Below are 25,917 nucleotides of genomic sequence, written 5' to 3'. Positions count from 1 at the left end.
AGGCCTGAGAGCATCTCAGAGACACCGTCAAATGGAACTGGAATATGCAACATGAGAAAAGTGATGTATCTGCTGCCGAGATGTTGTCAACTTTAACCACTAAGAGCAGCACATTCTGAGGGCACCCAGGAAGGGACAACAGTAGCATTTAATAGTACAGTACAAAACAATAGCATAAGGCAGGGGGATGGGAAAAGGAAAGTAAAGAAAAGGGAATAGGAAAAAAAGAAAGAAGGAAGGAAGGGAGAGAGAGAAAGAAAGAAAGAAAGAAAGAGAGAAAGAGAGCTGTATCTAAACAGTACTCAAGAGTGATTTCCCCATTTGCAGAAACAGCAAAAAGAGAGAAGAAATAGTTACCCCAAAAGCCAAATCCTATTTCTCCAACTTTTTATCAGCTCTAACAATCACGAGGGTTAGGGTATAACTGGAGAATGGGAGAGGAGGAAAAGGACAAAGAAAACACATATACAAAACAAGCTTACTTCTTTCCAACTAAAGCCTACAGCCACAGACAGCCGAGAGCACAGCTGCAATGATCCTCTAGAGTCCAAGCGATGGGCTGACTGTGTCGTTGCCTTCGAGACCTCTGCATTGTGGGACAGGATTGCTTGGCTGCAGAAAAGCGTGCCTTGAATACAGTGAGAGAATCGCTGCTAGGACCAGAGCCGCACGGATAACAGAGGCAGCCCAGATTTCCGGCTGTTGGGTATGTTGGACACGGGATTCTTTGGCATGAATGCTCTGGCCCAAAGGCCGACGAGGCCCCTTTAGCTCTGAGATTCTGTGAGGATGCTAGGATCTTTTGCTGATTCTAGCTCTCAGATCCCATCCGTAACTGGTCCTAGCAATTTCATCTCCAAGTACTTCTTGAATGTGACTGATTCTTCTTTATTCCTACTTCCATCAGCCAAGTAGGGACCCTCATTCCCACCCATCTGAACTACTGTGAGGGCTTCTTGACTCTACTTTCTCCTTTTGATAGGTCTCAGAATAATCTATTTTACTCATATCACTCCTCCACTCAAATATCTTTTTTTGTCTAGTTTTGTTTTTAGGCAACTGAGGCTAAGTAACTTGCCCAGGATCACACGGCTAATAAGTGTCAAGCGTTTGGCCTGAGGCCACATTTGAACTCAGTTCCTCCTGACTTTAGGGCCGATGCTCTATCCAATGTACCACCACTCAAATATCTTTAGGTCCTCCCTGTTGCCTCCAAGCCAAGATCAAAGTCTTAGGCTGGCCATTTAAGACCCCCCACAACTTGGAACTACCCTGCCTTTCCAGCCATTTTCTAAATTAGTCCCCAAACATGCACTTTCCCACCTCCATCCCTTTGCCTAGGCCTTTCTCTGTGACTGAAATTTCCTCCCTCCTCCCAAACCTTTAAAATCTAACTCAGATTCTAGCTTCTTCACAAAGCTTTCACCAACCTGACAATGACAGCCCCCTCAGGTATATGGTCTGTCACCTCTAATACACATCTCTCGTAATATTGTCGATTATATTTATCTCTTTGATCTACCTACTAGAAGGCGAGCCACTTAGTCAACTCGCCACCTCCCCAGTGCGCAGCATGGCACCCTACACAGTACAAGTAGGCTTGCGACGCACGTCTGCTATGTTGTCCCCGGTACATGCCTACTCTGCCCCCACATGAAGAGCCCTTTACTGATTAGATATCACCATGTGCCCACCCACGGCGCTCTGAGATGCTGACACATTATTCAAGGGCTTCAGATAATGCCTCCAAATTCTTGTGGAATAAGGTTCATGTTCTTGTTTGCAAGTGGATGTTCAGGGGAAGAAAAGGGTGGGGGGGGGTGCGATAAAACAAAATGTCCTTAGAAATAACAGACAACTTAGGCAGGGAAGAAACAGCTGCATCCACTTTAGATAAAGTTACACGGACGAGTTTATGTGTTTGGATGAAATGGTACATCACCATTTGTCTATTCATTCTCCACGGTTTACTAGGGAAATGCCATTTGTTTCCATTACCTCCCTCCTTGGGAGCAGGGATGAGAAGAGTTCAATGCTTCCACCCCCAAACCCCATACAAAGATGGGAGAATTTGCTATCTCTTTAATTAGGGAGGAATATCTACTGTTTGTCCTTCTACCAACATGCATAGATTTTCAGTTAACTGGACCTGGAGTCAGGAAGATTTTGGTTCAAATCCTGTCTGAGACAGTTACTAGCTGTGTGATCCTAGGCAAGTCACTGAACTTCTGCCTGCCTCAGTTTTCTCATCTGTAAAATGGCGACAATGACAGCACCCACCTCCTAAGGTTGTTATGAACATCCAATGAGATAATATTTATAAAGAGCTTTGCAAACCTTAAAATGCCACATAAATTTTTATTATTGTTATTATTATATCATGATTTACAATAATACAGGTCATCTAGGGAAATGCTTTATTTTATACAGAAGAGAACTGAGGCCTGGGAGGTGACATCAATTGCCTCGAAACATGTAAGTTATAGAGAAGGGACTGAATCTGGGGCTCTCTAAAAAGAGGCTCACGAGAGTGTTCCCCAGGTGGCTGCATCACCCTCGGACCTTCCCCCAACAAGAAGATTCAGTGCTGTCCTCTTCATAGTAATGCCAGGTAAGAGGAAAAGGTCTCGGTTGCCCATAAATATTTTGCACTGAAATCTTTATTCTCCTTTAGGGATTTGGATGCCTTCAGAGAAGAAATAAAACTCACCTTCCCTTGAGACTTCTACGGGTTATTATATCATCTCCTGGAATGGGCTCAGCAGCTTCCTTAGAGACTGGGAGAAGCTCTGAGGGGATGGATTGCATCTCATTCTTGGAGAAAAGCTTAATCTTCAGTTGGGACAGGCTGAGCTATTAGTCCTGCTATTTCTTCTCTGATAGGCATGGACATGCAAGGAAAGGGCTTTATGTATTCCCCTACCAGCTGAGCTTTCATTTTCTCCTACTGACTCCAGGAGTAGAGACTTGGGGCTGGAGGTCTAGGTGAGGAAACTGAGGCTTACAAAGGTAGAGTGACTTGCCTAAGCTGGCACAGATGACCTAAGTAGGTAGGTTTGCATTCAAACTTGCGACCTCTGCTCCCAGCTCCTGTGTCCTTTCCCCCAAGCTATGCGGCCTGTAGCTTTGTGCTCAGGTAAATCTGTCTGGCATCTAAGCTGGACTTGGGTACCTCCTTGTTCCTTCAGCCTCACGATCCAAGGTTCCTGGAGCTCAGTGATGGTTACGCCTTGGATTGCAGAAAGCACAATCTCTGTCCGGCAGACGGCTCCGGGAAACTCTGCCAGATCTCCCCCTCTCTGGATTCATATTTGCATGAAAACGGTCTGTCGGCCATTTTATGAAGTTGGATGAAACACAGGCTTGCCAGGGGGATGGCCAGGCCTGAATGACTAAATCCTGCAGACCATAGTTCTACTTAACCCCCAAACTAAACCAATATATTTGGATAGGTCTATAGACAATTAGAAAAACAAACCTACAGCCTCCATTATTGGTTGACTGAGAAATGAAGAATGAAGGCAATTTATGACGATCACACTTTTTAAAAGGTTGATGAAAAATCACTGTTAACAATATTCCTTTGTGAACACGTTAGATTCCCACACCCACAACATCAGGAGAATATCAGCTTCAGGAGGGAAGGACCATGGATGAAATCCAGAGCTAAAGGGGGCCTTAGGGGATGTGTAGCCTAACTCATGCATTTTATGGATGAGGAAATGGAGGTAGAGCAAGGCGAAGGGACTTACCCAGCGTTGTGCTCTTAGAATATGCCAGAAGTGGGGTCTGAAGGGGACTCTGTCAGACAGCTGTGTGGCTTGGTGTGTAGAATGTTAGATGTGAGGTCAGAAACACACGGGTTTGAATCCTGCCTCAGTCCTTTTCTAGCTCTGTGTTGTGGGCACGGGTGCTGGTGGAACTGGGGCGGTATGAGCTCGGCGCCTCTTCCCCACCCCCAATACTGAGTAACACTTTGTGAACACTGCAGAAGCAGAGGGGTCAGTCTGAGTTAACTTTGATCCCCTGTAGACTGATCTGGGATCCTTGGGGCAAGGAGGAGGGAAAGGCAATGCTAGGCCTGAGCACAGGTTCTTGAAACTCCAGAGAATTTTCCTACTCAAAGTTTTTTGTTGTTTTTTATTAAAACTGCCTAGGACAGTGCTGTGAATCTCTGATAGAAATGGGGATGGATCAGAAAGATCCCTGGGGGTGCCCAGTGACTTCGTTTTAAAATGGAATATTATTTCTCTCTTACTGTGTTTCTATTTATTTGGCTAAATATTTCCCATTTCCATTTTAATCTGGTTCAGGGGCACTTAGGAGCATAGCAGGCTGGCTATGGGTTGAATGCGTCTGACCTAGGAGACTGCTTTTATTTGGGGGGTCTTAAAGATGTTTTTATTGAAGGGTTTGTTTATTTGAACTCTCAAGCTCGGAGGGATCCAGGGCACCAGATATGGAACTAGAACCAGGAGAGGATATGCAGTCCCTTGACCCTCAGCTTCAGCATGGGGGTGATGACAGCACCCCTCTCGAAGGGCTGACGCAAGGATCACATAAGACAATGCACAGCAAGTGCTCTGCAGCCCTTCCAGCGCTACATAAATACTGGATGTTATTGTTGTTATTACTGATCTTGGTATCTCTAGTACTTAATTAAGCTTTGGTGAATTTGAAAATATTTAAAATTAAATTAAGTTAAAATTGCTTTAAAAATTAAAAAATTAAATTAAAAAATTAAAAATATCACCTTATAGAATGTGAGCTCCTTGAAGGCAGGGTTCGGTTTGGCTTACTTGTTTATTTTTTGGTCTTTTTCTCTTCAGGGCCTAGCCCAGTGCCTGGCACATAGGAGATGTTCAATGAAAACTTTTAAAAACTGAATTGAATTAAATTGACTTGAATTGGAAGCCACAAAAGATTATGTCTAAAAAACACAATAGGTTTGAGAGAAAATAAAATCACTATGAATGTAGAAAACTCAAGACCATTTTGGGATGAAGTTTTAGACACACACACACACACACACACACACACATCTATTTATGTATACACAGTTATGTACGTATATGGGGGGGGAGAGAGAGAGAGAGAGAGAGAGAGAGAGAGAGAGAGAGAGAGAGAGAGAGAGAGAGAGAGAGAGGAGGAGAAACAAGGAGTGTGAGAAGAGAGAGGAAAGAGGGGGGAGAGGAGAGAGAAGAAGAAGGAGGAGGAGGAGGAGGAGGAGGAAGAAGAAGAAGAAGAAGAAGAAGAAGAGAAGAAGAAGAAGAAGAAGAAGAAGAAGAAGAAGAAGAAGAAGAAAGGAGAGACGAGAGAGGAAAGAAGAGAGAGAGAAAGGAGAGGGAGAGAGAAAGATTGAATGAGGGAGACAGTTTGGTATAAAGGACAGAGAACTAGCCTCAGAGTAAATTAGATTTGGGTTCAAGGTCTGCCTTTAAGATATGCTGACTGTAAGACTCTGCATAAGTCACTTTACTGACTTCAAGACTCTGGGTAAGTCACTTAACCTCTAAGGGCCCCAGGCAGCTCTGTAAGACAATAAATTGAAGAACAGAAGCTGACCTGTTGTCATCCAGGAAGTACCTTCACTGGCATTTCCCTGTACCAGTGAAATCACAGGTCTGGACCAAAAAATAAAAATTTAAATTTAAAAGTACATGTAAGTGTAAATTTTTGTCTTTATTAGCCATACTAAACAATTCAGCGCAATTGATACAAACTATGTTGTATGCACATATGTGCACGTATGCACTTACACATGTATCCTTCATATAAAGCACATTACAGAATTTAAAGCACCAGAGAAATGTCAGCTAAAAATATCTGGGTGAATGGAACAGTAGGATGAGTTGAAGAACAGTGGAGATGCGTGATTTTGGCACCTAACAATTCACAGAAGTGCTGAGGCTTATGGAATGAAAATCATTCTAGGACCCAGGGTCTGTCTAGTGGGGTAAGATCACACAAACACGGATTTAGAGCTGGAAGAAGACTCAGGGGCTGCCAAAGGAGAACTAAGGCTCAGAGAGCCCTGCCCAGGGTCACAGGGACTGTCGGGCCAGAGAGGGAAATTCAAACTCAGGTCCTCTGACTCCAAATTTCGTGTTCTTTCCAGAGTATCATGAGAGCAGACCATAACTCAAACTTTTCCAGCCTTGGTACCAAGTCTCTTCATCACTTCCTCCAGCCAGGAAAGGCACAGGGAGTAGAAACAACAAAAGTACTAACAGCCATCAAAGAAAGAGGCCAGGAATGAGCTGAGTCAGGGAAGACAGAAAGGGATTATTCAAGGGGTTGAGTGCTCAGTCTCTTGAGAGTCAATTCTCATCAATACAAGCTTAATTCAGCCTTTTCTCCAAAAGTGGGGAAAAATCAAAAATAAATAAAAGTGGCAATTTACAGTCATGTTTTAAAAATTGTCCAAGATTACCATTACAGACCATATCTCTTCTTTCCCTTTTTGTCCTCATCATGTGTACCAGTTGGGCTACATTTGACAATTTAATGTTTCTTAGGCGGTGCAACGGATAGAGTGCCATGCTGGAGTCAGGCCTCTTCCCGAGTTCAAATCTGGCCTAGACACTTACTAGCTGTGTGTCCCTAGGCAAGTCACTTAACCCGGTCTGCCTCAGTTTCCTCATCTGTAAAATGAGCTGGAGAAGGAAATGGCAAACCAGTCCAGTATATTTGCCAAGAAAACCCCAAATGGAGAGTCAGACATAACTGAAAAATGACTTAACAACCACACCAATATAACAGTATATATCTATATCATAGAGGCCCAAAGGAAGGGCACCAACATGCTGGATGGTTCCTCTTTGGAGGGTCTATGGGAGAACTTGGACCAGAATCCCACAGGATGAGACACAGCACGACACCAGTGAAGGAACAACCCACCCGCAGGAGGTCACTGACCCATCTACGTAATGAAGGAGTGATCTATCTTGATGACACTCCAAATACAGTATCTCAACAGAGATATAGGGACTGAACTCATGATTTCACTGATAGAGGGGATTCCCTTGTGAGGAAACTCCCTCCACTCATGAAGGTGGGCACCTTCTTTGCAATGTGTACAGAGTTCCTTGGAACACCGAGAGCTTAAGAGCTTTGTTCGAAGGAAGGCTGCAGTTTAGGGTGAAGAGTATTAACTCAACGGTGACAAAGAAAAAAGTTATCAACAAAACTTATTCAAAGCAAAAAACTTAAAGAGCTTCATTTTTTTCCCAAGTTATCAACAAACAAAGTGACCAGTCCAGCGCAAATATGGTTTTGCAAAAGTCATAGCTTCCAGCCCAGGTTTTGAAAGTTTCTTATTGATGGGTGTGAGTTGACCTCAGGTATCCTATGCAAGAATGCCTTCTCGAGCCATCACAGATACAAAGCTGGAAAGGACGCTAGGGATTGTCAAGTCCAACTGCCTTGTCTTACATTAGGGGAAATTGAGGCCGGGAGTGCTAAAGTGCCTTGTCCATGTTTATACAGTGAGTCAGGAGGCAGAGCAGAGGCTAAAACATTGTCCCCTGACTCGCAGAGCCCAATGCTGCTCCACCTTATTTTGTTTTGGTGCTATCTGGTAGATAAAAGGAAGGGCAATGTCGCTCCTCTGTTCAAAATTGCTCATTGGTTCCCTACTGCCTTCCACTCAATAGGGACAAGGTGAAAAAGGCAAATTACAACTTGAAGGAAAGAGTCGTCGTTTAAAATTGCCTTTCTTTCAATCCCTAGTGGTCAGCACAGTTTCAGGTACCTCATAGTTGCTTAATAAATGCTTGTTGACAATTTCCTAAGAAGTCTCTCAAGGTTGCCTTGGAAGGTAGTGATTTCCCTGTTACTAGAAGCATCCAAGAGAGGTCTCGTGACCCCCTGTTAGGGACTCGTAGGTACACATTGGACCAGATGTTGCTAAAATCCCTTCCAGCTCAGAGGACTGGCAAGTCTGCTTGGGGAGACCAAATGGTCAGAGAGTTCAGTCTCCCATTGAGGTCTCAAGTTTGGGAAGTTTCTGGGCTAGAGGTACACAGCTGGGGGGTTCAAAATGAGGCAGGAGAGAGTCGCCCCAGGCTAAACTTACCATTTTCTGGCTGGTCCTTGATGTCGGCTTCACTTGGCTGGCTGGGACTTTCAGATTGACTCGAGTCTGAAAAACAGAAAAAGACAGCCAAAAATTACAGGGTCTGCTGTGGAAAGTGGCTCGTAGGCGCCAGACTTCCTCAAAAAAGGTTGAGAGTCCAACCCAGAAACGAAAATGCATGAGCGGGACACGATAACACAAAAAACGGCCAGTGCCTTCGGGAAAGACATCGGAACCTCGCTCGCTTCCAGGCCTCTCCCTGCGGCGCCTTCGAGGGGTCCCCGAAGGTGCCCCAGCCCAACTCGGAAACTTCCAAGGGTCCCATCCTTCTCGACTGCCTTCATTCAGTATTTACATGCTGGAGTCTGGGGAAGACTTCATCCTTCATGACACCCATCTGAGGCTGGATTCACAGCATAATAAAATGTCACAACATATTTTGAAGCTGGTATATAAAAGCAATCAAACACCAGCAGCGAGTTCTGGTGGGTTTTTTTTTAATCTTTGCAGTAAGGCTGCACAAATTCAGACTAGCACTCTGTGGCGCAGCCCCCATAGGAACCAATGGGGTGTAGGCTGCCTTCAAACAACGCCCTAAGCCGCAGGGACCTTCCGAACAAACACTGACCCCATTTTAAAGGCTACATTTCTCTTATTAAAGTGTTGGGGAAAGTCTGGGAGGGGAGCAGTGAGGGGTACCGAGAAGGAAACCTCAAAGCTGGCCCCAACTGGACTTTGGGCACTTCGTTAGACCTGAATTTATTCTTCTTTTAAAAAAACTGTCACCAACAACAAAGCAGTTGGGTCTCTATACACAAAGTAACTACGATAACATAAAATAACTTCTCTAGGTCTCAGTTTCCCCATCTGTAACATGAGGGGGTTGAACTAAATAATCTCTTAGGTCCCTTCTAACTAAAAATCTGTAAGTCTATGACACTCTTCTGTAAGGGACTGTGGGACTGGAATGTTGAATAAATCCAGCACCAGACTCGTCATCTCAGAGTTTTTCAGTGTTAAAAAGGAGGGTTTAATTGGGGGGTAATGGGGGAAGAAGAGAAAAAATGGCCATGATGTCAAAAGCAAAAAAAAAAAATCGTTACAACTTTAAATACTATATATATATATATATAAATTACAATATTATATATAATTTAAATATAATTCAACATTTTAGTAGCACTGAGGCACAAGGGTTGCTGTAAGGATCAATGTGATAACATCTGTTAAGCACTCAGCATAATAACCTAGCACACAGCAGGCACTACGTAAATTTTAGTTATTATTATTATTACTTCAAAACCAGAAAATATCTGGATACAACCAACCTAATTTCTAATGCCTTCGTTTTAAAATCAAGTCAGTTTCCAGAGACTGAAAGAAAGCCACGGTGGTGGGAGGCGTTGGGAAGTGATCATGCTGATTCGGCAGGGGAGACATCAGCCGATGGGGGGAAGACTCTGCCCGCAGCACTGGTTGAGAACCAAAGAAACTCAAAGAAATCTCCCCAAGACCGACAACCACCTCCACCCCAACTTAGCCTTGACTTCCCAAGGTTCTGAATCCCCTTGTCTGAAATCTGACCACATTTCTGCAAGAAGTCAATGTGAGATCAAAAGGTCATGACCCTTCTCTCTGATTAAATGGAAAATCTTACATCTACTGCTGGAGAATTATTACACCGTCCTTCTTTTTCTTTGAGGTATTAATAACCCAGAAAGAATCAGCACTACTAGTGACCTTGGGTCAAGCAATGCTAATTTATTGCTTTAGAAAAGCTCCCTCCTTTTAAGCAAATGAGGATTTTAATTATAGGAAAGTACTATAAAGAAAATGCGTATTTTAAATATTCAGATTTTTAAAAATATCTATAACCTGGTGCCTCTATAGATTGGCTACTCAGTAAATGGCTTAGAGACTGATTCTGTACCCATTAGAAAGGTCCAAGGAACAGGAGGCGAGAAAATTGAAACAGGGATTTAAGCCTGGCAAAGTCATACTTTTAATCATCTGGCAACAGCTTCTGTAGCACAAATAAAAATAAAAACTCTAAATGTCAAAAAAAAAACTTTAAAAAGAAATCACTTACAATTACTTATCAAAAAGAACAGAAAGTCTTCACCAAAAATTGGAGAAGTGGGGGATGTGATACCAAAAGCTTTTATATGGAATCATACTTTAAATGTCAATTACAGAAATTTTCACGAGCCTAGCAGACTGCTGGGGAGGTGAAAAGCATTGTTCTTAGTATAAATTGTGTACTCTTGTCATGATAAGTGATAAATCAATCTTCCAAAAATAATAATTCAACATATTTCAGTGGATGGACAAAACAGTCCTTATTTCTGCCTTAGAAAGGATTACTTAAACTGCTGGCACCTGTTAACTAGGCGAAAAGGAAAAGATAATACAGTTCTTTTTTTTTTTTCCAGAAAGGGAGGGTTGTTTCTGCCCCCCCTGCCAACCTCTATCACGTCACCAGAGGCGAACATCGTGTTTAATCCATAGGACTATTTTCTTTAGAAATCTGACTCTTCCAATTCTGATGACTTCAGGCTTCTGTAGAGAAGTTGAGCCTGTATTCTGGTTCCTAAGCATGGTATCTTTACTTTTCACCAGCTCCCCACAAGTAGAATATCTGGGGAAAATACAATCTTTTGTCCCACAGGGTTTATAGTGAGTGTGTAGGTTTCCTGAGGGATCTATCCAACAAAATTTAAAAAAGGAGAGAGGCTAGTGAATCTAAACACACACACATGTGCACACATACTCAGACACACCAAATGGTTCAGAATCTGAGTGGTCTTCTTTGTTCTTTTCCATTTAACCTTTAGATTTGCTTTTCTTCTCTACCTCTGCAGAAATGCAACACGGATGTGGGACAAGGCACCACAATGAAAGAACGAGTTTTTAAAAAACACAAAAAACTCCTCCCCTAAACAGTAAAGAGATGTGGGAAAATTGGTATGCAAGGTGGCCAAGCCTGTTTATGAAAGGCTCAGCACTCAACCCCAAAGAAGGCATCTCTGCAGCCGTATTCATAAATGGAATTTTGTGTCTCAAGTTGCATTTGAAAGTTGCAGACTGTCATCTGGGAGTGACCCACCTATTAAAATGGACTGTCCATCCCTGTTAACTTTAGTTACCACAGGATTTGAGTGGCCTGCAGGATTTTGTCACTCCTTTCCCCCTCACTCATTTTCCTGGTATACCTTTCCAACTCCAAAAGGACCTTTGAGTCCTATGGAAGCTCCACACTCTGGCGTTCGGGATAGAGACTGCCTCTGATATTACAAAGGGTCACTAATGCTTCTGAGTGTATAGCTGAACAGGTGACTGGCCAGAAGTATAAATTAATTTCTATCCATACATAATTCATACAAATGAAAGATCTCCTTCTTAAGCATTTGCATTCAATCAATAATATCACTCTTGGCATAGTGAAGGTTAACAATTCATTTGCTCCTTTGTTCTCTATAGTTGATGGAGAGTTTTCATAACTGAAAAGTACATCTCATAATTGACTACTCTTTTTTTTTTTGGTTTCATTTCATAATATTGCCAGATGAATTTTACCACTTCTAGTAACGAAAAAATAGTCAAAGTGGATTGTAATTGGGGGTCCCTCTTGAATCCAGAGGCCAGTAGAAATAGCATCTATGAGTTGCCCCTGCTGCTTTAGGTCGGCTTTGGTTGAAAGCCAAAGATTTTGTGTGTTATGATGAAGCGAATGTTATTAAAAAGTACATTGAAAAGATCTCAGATGGAGTTGGAAACATTATTGTGAGGAAGTACATTAGAGTTTATCAATTTTTCTTTTTCATCTGGGGATCAGCTTTTTGTTTAAGGCAGCTTAGACTTCGACATAACCTTGAAAAGTAATGTTTCTTTTGGTTTTTAAAAAATGTATGAGCAGAAATTTAAACCGAAAATAGACAAGGTTAGCATATAGGAGGCTGGGATCAGACCGCTTAATTGAACTAGCATCCATCTATCTCTGCACTTTTATGGCGCCTATGACTACATTGCCAGAGTGCTCAGACAAAGATACTTCACTATTGACAAAATCACCGGGGAAAGGAATAAAAGAAATACTAATGCATCAAGTGGCAGCCTTTGCTTATATAAGCTGGTTCTTTATATGAGCGTCAAAAACTCCTAACTTAATTCCTGACTCATACCAATGACCGTGTATTTCCTTGGCTCTCAATTCTGCCTTCTCTAAACTACCATTCACCTCTGAGGACTCCACGTGTTCTTTATTTTGTGGTGATAGCTGAAGTAAGGTAACATGGTAAGGACTGATCTATCCAAAATGGAGACTTTCTATTCTATGTCTTACGATTGCCAATACAAAACAAACAAAGCAAATGGCTACATGCCTTTTACTTGTTGGACCAACTTACTAAAATTCACTGGGTAACAGCACAGGAATAAAACATGAGTGGGTCTTAAAAAAATAATAATTTTGCTCCAGACCTTCACTGAAGTTCTATCTCAACACCTTAGTGTGGCACGATAATGATTCAGTGTATTCAGAGACAACATTCTGGGAGGGTAAGCTCTGGCAGGTCCTACTGAGGGAGAAAGGCTTCAACCCGCATCCAGCCTACATGAGTTCAGAGGAGACCTGATGATGGAATCTGAGCAGGCATGAAAGGTGTGGTAGAAAACAAAATCATCGTATTTAGAATCAGAAGACCAGGTTCTCACATCCTGCTCCTGCCATATAGTCTCTGTCTGCACTTAGGCAACTCCTCTACATCTTGCTTGGCCTCAGTTTCTTTCCCTGTAAAATGAAGAAATTGGACTCGGGATCTGCTGAGCCCCTCTTCCAGCTATAAATCCTCTGTTCCGAAAAACATGCATAAGATATTGAATGAGGTCCATGTTGGTTGAGAAAGCAGTAGTCAAATCAGTGAAATCATGAATACTCTCAGAATACTCTAGGACATTCAAAATATTTTAAGTGTATGTCTCAAGAACACAGGCACATAGTCTGTAGAAACCGTCATCAGGGCTCTGTGTCTGCTATATTATTATGGGGGCTAAGCGGATTCTAAGGCTAATTCACAGAGGAGGAGAACTGAAATGGAGAGAAAAACCATGTAGTATGTAGTCAACATTATTGACCTGTACCTGGGAGGTACTCCTACAGAGCAGATACCAGAACACAGTGCCAACATGTCAGGTGATGGATGCTTCTTTGCATGGCAGCCGTGGACTATGATGAAGGAAAGAACAGTCAACTAGGGGTCAAAAGAACTAGGTTTGGGTCTCTACATCTGCTATTCACTAGCTGTGTAATCTGGAAAAATTACCTTAACTATAAAATAGAGGTATAAAACCTCTGATAAAAGAGAAGTAATAATAGCCCCTCTGTCCACCTCACAGGAATATTGTGAGGGTCTTCTGCATAGTAAGAGGCTTTATACATGGCAGAGTATTCATATATATATACAGAAAAAATTTATATAGATATGTAACTGTATATATATTTACATGTAATATGCTGATAAATGTATATATACACATATCATATATTTTACATGCATATGAATGATATTCCAAAACATATAAAATGTATTCTATATGTAATATATGTGTGTACATGTATACATATATGTATATGCAAATTTATGATACGATGGGCTGGACCCCTCTGAAAGATTTACAGTAAGGAAACCATAGACAGAAGTCCCACTGAATGGGCCAGTCACCACAGACTTGAAATCTGCCGTGCTGAAGGAAATGCCCACATTAATACAATCTTAGATACATTAAAGTACCAGAGTACAGCAATATGATAAACAATTACAAAATTAACTCTTTTTAACATTTCAGACCTGTGATTTCATTTGTATAAGGGAGGAAATGGTGAAGAAATTCACTTTACACATGCCAATCAGTTCCTGCTATAGTGCAACTTATAATCTCAGAGCGTTGTGTGGGGCACTGAAGGTTATGTGACTTGACCAAGGTCATCCAACCAGTATATGCCAGGGGTAACACTTGAACCCAGCACTTCCTGACTCTAAAAGCATCTCTTTGTCCACTGGTCACCCCGTGTTTCTTATCAACATTAGCAATATCATAACTGAATGAAAATAATAGAGGGAGGGAGATGTCAGTGTTCTTTGACTCTACAGGATGCCACAAACACCCATGACCAGATGTTTGAGTTTGGAAATAAGGAAGAGGTTTGAAATTGAGGGTAAGAGTGATCTTCTTCTACCTGCAAGCCCCACCCCTCAACAAAACAAACAAACAAAGATTGAACTGATTTTATATCACCATGAGGGGAGGCGCAGGGGCAGTGAATCAAGCAAACAGGTATTTTCCTTCTACTCCTGACACCTGTTGGTGTCAGGCATGTGATTCATCAGTCTGGGCTTCAACTCTGCCATCATATGATGCTTATAGAAAAGCTGAACTTACTGTCATTACTGCAACTCAAATTTATGTAATGCATTATATAACACCAAAGGCATGCACGCTCTTCTCATGAACACTGCATGCGATCATGACTATCATTGCCACCCCCATTTTACAGATGAAGAAACTGAAGTTCAGAGCTTAACTTATCTGCCTATGAATATATATACTCCTAAATGTTACCAAGAATAAGTTTTTTTTTTAAAAAAAAAACATATTCAAAGATCCAAGCAGTATTATTTGTCACTAATTTAGAAAAGAGAGAGAGGAAGAAAGAAAGAAAGAAAAAGAAATGAACAACTAAAATGTCCAACAACAGCCAATAAATTGTGGCACATTTATTTAATGGAATGTCATAATGCAATTGAGGTCAACAAGTATGAGGAACAGAAAGAAACTTGGAAAGACTTTTATGCAATAATGCAAAGAGAAAAAACAGACAGAACCAGAAGAATGTAGTACCTTAATTATTAATTACATAATAGATATTACATAATAACTATATAATTATATCTATAAATAAAATTAATTAATTAACTTTATGACCACAGAAGAAGAGAAGGAAAGGACAGAAAATTCTAATAGGGAGGGAAAAAGAGGAAGTAGCATAAATAAACTGCTATAATATTTTCTGTGTGAAAATTAATTAAATTAAATGACTAATTGCTTTAAAAATAAGCTCAGTTGTTTATACTGATATGCAATGTTGTTTTTAATAGAACTGCATCCTGGGCTATCGCCAGTTGTCCTGACTTTTGTCCGGCCACTGGACTTCAATGACACTGGAAGAGAGAGGGAGGCTGAGGACCTTGAGTAGCTCTGCCTCACTTCAATCCAATTCACATACGAGTTAAGACATGGCCCGTCGTCTTTAAAAGCAAAGGACAAATAACAACGGTACACAAGGAAGCTAAGATTTGAGCTGCAGGTTTATGACTCCAAGCCTAATGCTCTTTCCAACACTTAAAATGCCATTCCACATTTAAAAGCAATAAAAATCGGAAGGTGGAGAGAAACTACAGAACATCCATGGATAAGAGAAAGAAAAATTAGGTCTATGAGGGTTCATCAAAGGTATTGGGTTATTTGCCTTGAAAAAGGGAAGACAAAATATTCAATGGAAAAGAAACATGGGATTTGGAGCCAAAAGGTGGGAGTTGGAATCTGGCTCTGTTATTTATTAGATGGGTGGTCTCGGACCAGTCACTTCCTCTCTGCGGGCCTCAGTTTCCTCATCTACAAAATGAAGGCATCTGACTCAATGATCTCTAAAATCTTTTCTCTCTTCAACTCTATGACTGTAGAAACTTTTTTCAAACATCACAAGTTATTCTATGACATTGCCATACAATGCAGCATATATCACCATGTAGGGTTATTAAATACTAAAGAGATGAAAAAGGATAGTCGGTAAAGTCTCTGTCCTTTCAGAGCTTCAACAGTAAGATATGCAGCTATCGTTCTTATGTGATTTAAGTAGGGAGCTGCTACTTTGGACAGAGCTGAGTCACAGAATATCCTCAGGTCTCTTCCAGGTCCATCATTTTAGAATTGGAAAAGTGATGATGTCACATAAGTGTTTTGAAGTTCAAGGATGATCTGCAGCGATCACCCCTACTTCACAATCTTGTTATTGCAGTACAGAAATCTCTTAAATGATTAGGAATGGCCCCAATGCTCAACAGTCAAATAATTAAATATCTGCAGAAAAAAAATTTTTTTTTACCATAATTCTATATGAAATTCAGGAATTGTTTCTATTTTTTCCTCATATACGCATGGTCTTAATGACTTGTGTTTAAAAATTTTTTAAATTCTTAAATCTCTTTTTTAAAGTCTCAAAAGTTTATCTGTCTATGTATATAGGTCATAGGCAAAGTCCAAACTTAGAATAGTGTAAGCATTAACCAGCCAATTTCCATATTAGTCAGACAGTTCTGATGAAGAAAGAACAGAATGCAACATGATCACCAGGTCAGTATCATTAAAAACCAGCAATTATTAGTACTTGGAGTGCACAGGTAATATCTTTCTAAATCCAGTAAGTGAGCAAAACTCTCTGTTTATTCTACAAAAGATTTAGCATTAACCACTGGAATTTTACCATGATCAAACGAGGCCATGTAAATAAAGCAATCTGCACATAGTAAAAGCACTACATATATAAAATATTTTAGCTATTATTATTACTACTACTAACCATGATTTTTTATATATAGATATATCTTGCTTAAAAAATACAATTCTGCAAAAAATCTAATTTACAAATGCTCTTAAATTATAAAATGAGTATTTTTTTTATGAAAAAATTATTGGATTAAAGAGAGGGTTCGTCTCTGAGTTCTTTCCAATTGGAACTCCCCTCACTGACACATTTTTAAAAAATGGATGGATGCATTTTTTTTTTTGAGGGAAGGGGCACAGGTCCACTGCATCAAATAAGATGCAACTGACTTTCAGCATGAATTACATTTATACACAAATAATCTTAAAACCTTGGCAACCATAGTATGCTTTAGATTACATCAATGGAGAATTCCTGAGATGGTCCTTAGGTGTCTAAGGCTGTTGGAGGGAAAGGGGGTAGAAGAGAGGAGGCGAACGAAAAGAGGGGAGAGTCACAAGTTGGAGGGATGGAACTGAGCTTCCGCGGCTGCCCACTCTCATCTGGATTCAGATGGAAAGAGGGGGCTATACCCATGTGGCCAGTGACTTGGAAGAGCTCCATCAGACCACCCAGAGAGTGGCCAGCTGCTGTTCAGGAGACACCCCTTCAACACTCCTGTCTGACATTTTCAGGATAGTCTTTAGCTCGAGTGACTATTCTCTTTCTCAAAACTTTTTTTTATTTCTTTTTGTGTAAATGCTTTTCTCAGAAAAGATTTGCAAAAATATTACTCTTGTAGAAATTTGGCTGGGTGGGCTTTTTTTTTTTTTTGGCATCCCCAGTTCAAGTCCCATCTGTTTAGTCGGGACTCTGTCTGATAAAACTGTTTAGGTTGGAGAGTGAGTCAATAGTCCTACCACCTAGTCATAAACGTGTTGGGTTTGTTTGTTTTTGTTTGTCTGTTTGTGGAAGAACAAAGAGAAACTGAGGAGTGAGCCACTTTTTTTTTTAAGCAAGTTGTGCACAAAATAAACCAGCTTAACTATTGTCCTGACATCCCCGAGTGTCCTGGTTTTTGATGCTTTAAAAATCACAACCCTGATTTCAAAACCTCCAAGAAGGTTTCAGTCTCAGAACTTTAGTTTCACACAGCTAGGTCTCTCAGGGAGAAATAGCTTCGCAGTGAAGTTAAAAGCAAAGGCATTCTGAAGGAGTGATGTTTGCTTAGGAGAGATTCCATGGCTCCATCTTCTTTTTGTAAAACTAAAGTTTTCCACATAGAAAAACAGCAGAACTTTGAAAAATGAAGCTAGGAAGTGTGACTTTAATACACTGCTGGCAAAGTATGTATCTCTCCTCGAGCAGAGAGGTGGTGGACAACAGACGCAGAAAGACATATACACTGTCAGACATGGTCAGTGGGTTGATTTTTTTTTTTGCCTCAGCGTACTTTCTGGTAAGGAAGGGTTGAGTCACTGGGAAATGACAGCATGATAAAAAGAGGACCATCAACAGAATATTTATATATACGTATAAATATATACACATACATAAGCATATACTGCATATCTATCTAAATCTATCTGTGTGGTGCAAAGTTAGTTTAGACCAAGAGGTCTAAACCCGGGGTCTCTGAACTTTTTTTTAAATGATATTTTTTTAAAATGACATTGTATTTCATAATATTTGTTGGCTTTCTTTGAAATTCTATGTATTTTATGCATTTTAAAACATTGTTCTGAGTAGGGGTCCAGAGGATTCACCAGCCTTTCATAGAAGTCAACAATGCAAAAAAAATTAATAACTTTTAAATACATACATATAATATATTTTTGTCTTTTTTGACATGTCTATGATTGAAATAGACTGAAACACTCAGATAAGAGTTTGAAAGAGGGAGGAGATTGTTTATCGCTATTTTCAAAAAAATAACTGAGTCTGAGCTGACATGGGAGAGCTGGACTGAGTTGAAACCAAAAGCAACGGCTCGACCCGGCTGCGCCATCTACACAGAGGCCTATCTGTGGGAGATCAGCCTCCAGATACCAAATTACTTAATACTCCTGGAACCTCTTATTCCTTTTTCCCACACAAAATTAAATGTAAAATTTGGGTTCTGACAAGAAAGGTGGCTTAGTATAGTGATGACATGTAGTTATGTGTATATTCATAACGCAGAAAAGTTCGTTCCTCTTTGGGGCTTTCAGGTTTCTAAAAGCAGTCCATTAATGAGTCAATAGGCAATTAATACAGAAAGAGGCCGGGAAGCACGAGCTATTCTAAACATTTTTTTTTCACATGTCTACAAGTCTGGGAGAATTTCTTTTTTAAATAAAAAGCAAATGCCCACATTAATGGTAACTGGGTCTGCACGTTAAGGGTGGATTTTCCCAGTGTCCACACTGGTGTTTGCTTGTTTGCATAACTCTGCTCATCCAAACAAATTTTCTTTTTCTCCTTCTAAATCAGCCCCAAACCTATGGCCAATATGCTCCAACTCTTCAATACACAAACAAAGATTCTGGTGTAAAATCCTAGCAATGCAGGTCTCCGTTTTTTGTTTTTTTTTAATTTGTGTTGTTTAGTTTCGTTTTAAGAAGAAGGTTCTTAATTCCCCAATACTGGGAAAGAGATTATCACTGATAATGGAAATGGAAATCACAGCTCACTGTTGTTTATTCCAGACAGACACTTGTGTGTTAAGTCTGTTTATCAGGCAACACTTTGTCTAAGCCAGGAAGTAGTCATCCTTTGTAACAAGATGTATGCAAATGATTTTCCCATCAGCCTCTGCAACAAAACTGTGGCACATACAAAAAAAATCCTTGTTACTTGACCAGTAAGAAGCTACCTCAAAAGTAGACTAGCCACTGAGCACGGCCAGCCAGGGCTGTGCTGGTGCGTTTCAATGAGATCTAAACATGTGCTCACAGTCTGCTGCTTTTTATTCTAAGCCGACTTTGTGTATTACATCTGCTTTTCAGGCAATACTTTGTCTAAGTCAGACAGGGCTTTATAACCTGAGTAGAAATAAGGAGCCCTGGGAATAACCTATGGGAGGCAAAACTCAGAGCCTCCCAGACCTTTCAGGATTCCCTGTCAAGGGGATTTGGGAACGGGGTATAGGGGGAACTTTTAAAAATCCATGCAGAACCACAAGGCGAGGGGACATCAGCCCTGCCTTTAAAAGCAATAAATTTCTGCTCCTTGTCAGTTTCAACATTGACGTTCTAGAATCCTAGGACAAAGATGGGGATTTTGGGCCATCCAATGGGTACAGAGATGTTTGTTAAAAGCATTTTATCTTTTCAACTCCTGGTTATCAAATAAATACAGAAAGCTTAATCAAAGAAAACAGTCATTGGAAATAGTCGAAGTTACATCTAGTTAGACGGCCAATGTCAGATGCCTCCTCCACTTACTCCCAGTTTGATAGGGTTTTTTATTCTAGGTTTTATTGTGTGATTAAAAAAAAAAACAACAAAACTTATAATGGACTACTTTCCTCCCCTGTAAACATGAATGTCCTTAGCTACATTTTTTTTTCCTTTCTTTTTAAAAAAAAAAATTTCCAAAGGGCTTGAAAATCCTCCCCAAAGGAATCCTATTGGTTCAGCCCCTGTCTTCCTAGACAAAATAAACACTTTAGGACTTTGCTTGTTTGTATTCTCCTCAGTGGTGGTGTATGCATCAGCAGCTAAAAACAAAGAAACTTTTTAGCAGCTCAGACAAAATGCAGAAGCTTTCCCAAACAACTGAAGCAAAGGGGTGGGGGGAGAATAGGGAGGAGGCGACTGGGGGTGGGGAAGCATTCAGCAAGTCTGACAGTCCATTCAATATGGGGATGATGGCTAAAATGCATCCAGGGTCCCCTTGCTAATTAAATATGCATTGGCACAGTTCTGATCGATGCGAGCCACAGATCAGATGACACACCTGCAAAATCTTGAGCCCCAAGCTCCCAGGGAAAAAAAAAAAAGGAAAATGCGGCCTTGTCTCCTTATCTTTTGTTTTCAAAGGCTCTCCATTTCTGTGCTTAGATATCTAATTTAATTCTCTCACCCCTCAGCAAACTGGATTAGGGAAGTCAATACGGCCTTTGTGCATCCCAGGAACACACAGCTTTCCTTTGATTCAATTTAGCCATGACCTTTAGACAAAGATAATGACGAGCAGCTCTAAGAAAGGGGAAGGCTTTAAGGAAGAAGACCCCCAGAAAGAGGACTCCCCGGGGGAACCATGGGACGAGACAGCAAGGTGGCACGGAGAGAGAAAACTGCCCGCCGCCAAAGGTAATGGAGGAAAAGGAAGGCCAGGAAAGGCATCTTACCAAATGATGTCTAATTTCTTAAAGAAAAAAAAAATCAGTTGGGCAATCTTTCTTTTGGAAAGGTGGGAGACTGAGGGTGTGCAATGGTGCATACTTCATCAGACCTGATAACAATGTCAGCTGGTTTTACTTAACTGTTTTTCTTTGTTACAAGGGGCGGGGGGAAGGCGCTTTCTTGGAGGGGTTATGTCCCCAAGTGGCTATGATATAAAAGCAAAAAAAATTAATCGAACGAGTGAAATGGGCCCCTCCATGTCTAAGACATTTTATACTGCAACCTTAAGCACCGAGGATAATGATCACCAGAGAGGCTACAGAGAGAAATCTGTGGCAGATTATACAGGTAGGTGAGCTGGTTATACACTTCCCAACAGGAGAAACAGTAGAAAGGATGATGGCAAAGAAATCTATGATCAAAAAGGAAGATAGACTCAGTACACAGCAAGAGGGAGAGAAAACTGATGGACCGACCCATCCTCCATGAGGTTGAGAGAATTCAAAGGCACACAGACTGGCCTTCCTCTGGTGAATTTATAGAAGGAGCTGGTAGACAGTCACACTACTTGGGGAGGCATGGATGCGATGCGATCTGAATTCTTGTGGCTCCTGGAGGAGTTTCACTCAACCACTAATAAGCAGTTCTTTGCCTGGGAATAGCCACAACAGTGAGATCACAGGTCCTTTACAGAAGTAGAGTATACCAGAGTATCGAGCAGGAGAAGATACCTTAATGGCAAAGATTAAGAACAGCATGGCAGTTATTAGCCTGAAATGCCCATCAATAAAGGAGCAGGTGGAGTGTCTAAGGTGCTCCGTTCAGAGTTGGGAGGACAGCCCTGAATAGAAATCGGGCCCCCCTGCCTGATCTCTCTCCTCCCCCAAGCAATCTTCCTTTATACTTCAGGAATTTATCTTCCTGGAGCAAAGGATGGACCATGTCAGTCTCCTGTTCAAGAAACTCCCATGGCTCACAGGATCCCAGATTTCAGATTTAGAGATGAAAGGGAAGTCACTAATTCAACCATCTCCCTTTACAGAGAGAAAACTGAGGCTGTGACTTCAGCGAGGTCACACAGAAAGCAGCAGAGGCGGGATGTGAATTTCCATCTTTCAACTCCAAAGAGGAGACTTTTTCAACTGTACCATCCTCACTTTCACCTACAGGATGAATGGGTTTTCAGTGGCTTAACCATGGAACCACCAATGACAGGAAAGCTGGGGGACCTGGGCAAGTCAGAATTCTCTGACTGTTGAGGCGACTACCCCAAGAGCAAGCAAGGGGCTTCTTTGATCACACCAGTCTACCTCTTCTCTGGGCATTTTTCAGGCAAGCAAAGCTTGAATTAAAGGGACACGTTCCCAAGATGGACTTAATCTGATTATTTCTCCTTTTCATTTTGAAAGTCATTTTATCTGGAGGCAGCAGGACATGGAAGAAAGGGCCTGGATTTGGAATCAGACCACCTGGGTCCGATGATTCTATGACTTTGTGCTCGGGGCATGAGCAACCTTGGGCCTCTCCTGGAATCCACTTCTATATCTGGTAACTGAGCAGGTTGGCCTGAGTGATCCCTAAAATCCCTCCAGTTTTTAATCTATGATCTTCACCACCTGACTGCGTATGACATTATCAATGCTTCCTTCTCTTCTTTACCAGAACCTTTTGGTGGGAGATGCAGAAGGGTAGCCCTGTGGGTTCATCAATACGAAGAAACTCCCATATGGAAACCTCCTTCTCTGATGCATACTGAAGAGTCTGGGGTAATTTTAATCTTTTTTTAAATTAAAAAAAATTTTTTTTTTTTGGCTAGGCAATGGGGTTGAGCAACTTGCCCAGGGTCACACAGCTAGTAAGTGTCAAGCATCTGAGGCCAGATCTGAACTCAGGTCCTCCTGACTACAGGGCCAGTGCTCTATTCACTGTACCACCTAGCTGCCCTGGTAATTTTAATCTTAAAAAGCTGCCTGGGGGCACTGAGAATTTGACTGATTTGCTCAGAGTCACAAAGACGGTATGAGACTGAAGTAAGATATAAATCCAGGTGTTCCTGATGCTTCTACTTACTATGTCCCACTTTATAGCAAAAAGGGAGAGCAAATTAGAAATGTTGTGCCATTCCGCCTGGTTTATGCCTTGACTCCCAGATAAAGGGATGATAATCTGTTACTATAGAGTAGCGACTAACTAATTAGCAAATGTTTGTTTCTGCTCATATTCTGTTCTGCCCAAAGCTGGGCCTCATGGCCAAGAGAGCAAAATATTGGTTGTTAATCATTTGAGGGAATTCTTCTAGTGAGATTCAGAGATCGGATACAAGCAAGACCTATAGTCACATTCCTGGTGGGAAAGCCAAGTCAGCAAGCATATATTAAGCACCTACTATGTGCCATACACTAGTGTAAGCACTGAGAATACAAAGAAAAGCAAAAACCAGTCCCTGCCCTCAAAGGGCTTATAGTTTAATGAAAGAGACAAGCAAATAACTGCGTCCAAACAAGCTGCAGATGGGATAAATTGGTGCTGCTCTCCAAAGGAAGGCACTGCAGGCCTTAAATTGGATTTATCCAGGCTGATTGTGTCTTCACCTAGAAATAATGTTAATAGCCGGAGGTGATATTGTTGACCCGAGTACTCAGAGCCTTGAGGACCTCAAACACCAAAGTTAATTAGATATTTAATGAAAAGGAAATGACTCAAATGCATGTTCCATAGGACAAAGTTTTCTAATGTACATATGAATAAATTAAGCGTAGTAGTCATTTTTAATAGCATATAGTTTACCACACACAGTTCTCCTTCATTATTTCTGCCCGCTTTTTAACCAAAGAGACGGCAAAGCAGTGACTTGCTAGCAGGGTTGTAGCTGGGTCGTTTGTACAGGTATGGGTTGAACCGGCCAGTTCCTGTAGACCTCCATTTTGAGATTCTGAATCTCACGAACAAGTCACCTAATTTATCAGTACCGCCAGTCTCCTCATCTGTAAAATGAGGGAGTTAAACAGAATGATCTTGCCCCCTGGGCAAGTCACTTAATCCCAATTGCCTCACCAAAAAAAAAAAAAGTAATAGCAATACTAAAATTCTTCTTTTGGGGAGATTTCAAAAATCTTGGGGAAGACAAAGTTCCTTAAAGACTCAAAAAACAGACTTTGCTGCCTTCATTTTCTCATTGTTGTAAGTTTAGGTTGTGGAGATCAACCAGGTGGTCTCTCTGTTCCAAGGGAGTAGACATCCATGTCCTCTCACAGGACTGAGTGACTTGTTTGGGTCTGTCTATCTGATGGGAGCACCATAAATAATAATGGCTGTGAGCATCAGAGCTGGTTCTAAGTGCTAGTGGCACTGAGTTGAGAATTGGTCAGAACTTAAGTTATAAACAAATATAGCTAACCCACAATGGGTAGGATTGGTGATCCCTTCTTTTGGTAACTTTCCAAACTCCAGGAAGCATGGAGTTTCTGAGCCCTCCTTTTCCCAAGGGATTTCCAAATTCATCCGTCAACACTGGGGGTCCTTCATCTGTTTTTTTTTTTTTTAACACTGCACCATTAAATATCAAAGTGATATTGAATCAATACTGGCTCCCACTCGTAAAAATAAAATATGAACTGAAATAACAAATGGGCACCAAAACCTGAACCACTCTCATGTGTCTTTGAAATAATTTGCTTCCAGTTTTCCCTTCATCAATCATTCTTCTCTGAATAACAGAGTTTATGAATTCTGGAATATTGGGATATGAGAACATGGTAAGAATTAAAAGCCAGGAAAACCATATGGTCTATCCAGAGCTGGCTACATACTTCTGGAAACAGAAATAAGCCGGTGTCATCGGAAGAAGCCCCAAATATCCAGACTCTGATTAATGCCTCTACCCTCTACCATCTCTATTTTAAAAGGTTCATTTAGCCCCATAGAAAACAAATATATGTTTTTGATTCATAGGATCATATATCTAAAGCTGGAAGGGACCTACTCCCTCAATATAAAGAAGTGACTGAGTCTCGAGGTGGTTAAATGACGGGTCTTTAGAAGACCTAGGTTCAGCCCTGCCCCCAGTACACACTTACTGTGAGACCCTGAAAAGTCACTTAATTTCTGGGGATCTAGGAAGACTCTAAATGGCATAGATTTGGCACACTGTTTGATGCACACTACCTCATCATAGCTGTGAGTTGGTTGCTAGTTACTACAGGTAAGATTTATTCCCATTTTATAGATGAGCAAACTTAAGACTCAGGTCCATGCCATCACAACTCGAACACTGGAAGGGACCTCAAATGCCACCTAGTTCAACCTCTTCATTTTATACATGTGAGGAAACTGAGGCCCTAAGAGAGGGAGTGAGCTGTCCCAGGTCACAAAGGTGATAAATAGCAGAGGGATTCAAGGTCAGCCCCTTTCTCCTGTGTCACACTGCTTTTCTATAATCTCACAGCTCCTAAAAGCCCAGAGAAGGAAACTGAACCCAGGTCTTCTGATTTTATGTCCAGATTTATTTCCGAAGACACACAATTCTTCTGTATTTATGTTCATGCCACACGCAATTATTTCAATATGCCAAATCATTCCATTTACCAGAGACCTTCTATTTGGGTTAACAATGCTTTCTGCTCAATGTATACAAAAACTTTTAAAATTAATTTTAGCAAAATATTTTAAAACTCTATTATGTGGTTCTTAGTAGCAATGCTGTAGAATATTGGAGTCACACTTGGAAGGAACTGAATAGCTTCCACTGGGTTCTGGAGTATCATGAGAGTAGGGCATGACCAATCACAGGACAACAAAAACTCTCCAAAAGACACTAGTCCATAACCAAAGCCACACCCAAAACAAAGGCACTGGGAATGTGCATTCTTAAAAACAAAGCTGGCTTCACCCACCAGTTGGGTTGACCTCATAACCACATTTGAAGTGGTTAATCAGATTTGACCATTTACCTAAAGGATCCGGAAGGACCCCGG

At 41.1% G+C, this 25,917-nt stretch overlaps 1 protein-coding gene across 4 annotated transcripts in view; it reads right to left on the bottom strand.

Moving 5' to 3' along the window:
* NFIA (nuclear factor I A) overlaps positions 1 to 25,917 on the bottom strand; it is a 471,982-nt gene that overhangs the window by 201,651 nt on the left and 244,414 nt on the right. For all 4 annotated transcript variants that reach the window (XM_020993052.2, XM_020993050.2, XM_020993053.2 and 1 more), the window contains exon 3: positions 8,078 to 8,143. In XM_020993052.2, the coding sequence (XP_020848711.1) occupies positions 8,078 to 8,143 (66 nt within the window). The remainder of the gene's footprint in view (positions 1 to 8,077; positions 8,144 to 25,917) is intronic.

The sequence above is a fragment of the Phascolarctos cinereus genome, unplaced genomic scaffold (genome assembly GCF_003287225.1).
Source record: "Phascolarctos cinereus isolate Bilbo 61053 unplaced genomic scaffold, phaCin_HiC Scaffold_5;HRSCAF=322, whole genome shotgun sequence".
NCBI lineage: Eukaryota > Metazoa > Chordata > Mammalia > Diprotodontia > Phascolarctidae > Phascolarctos > Phascolarctos cinereus.
This window is presented reverse-complemented; position numbering and strand designations above follow the sequence as displayed.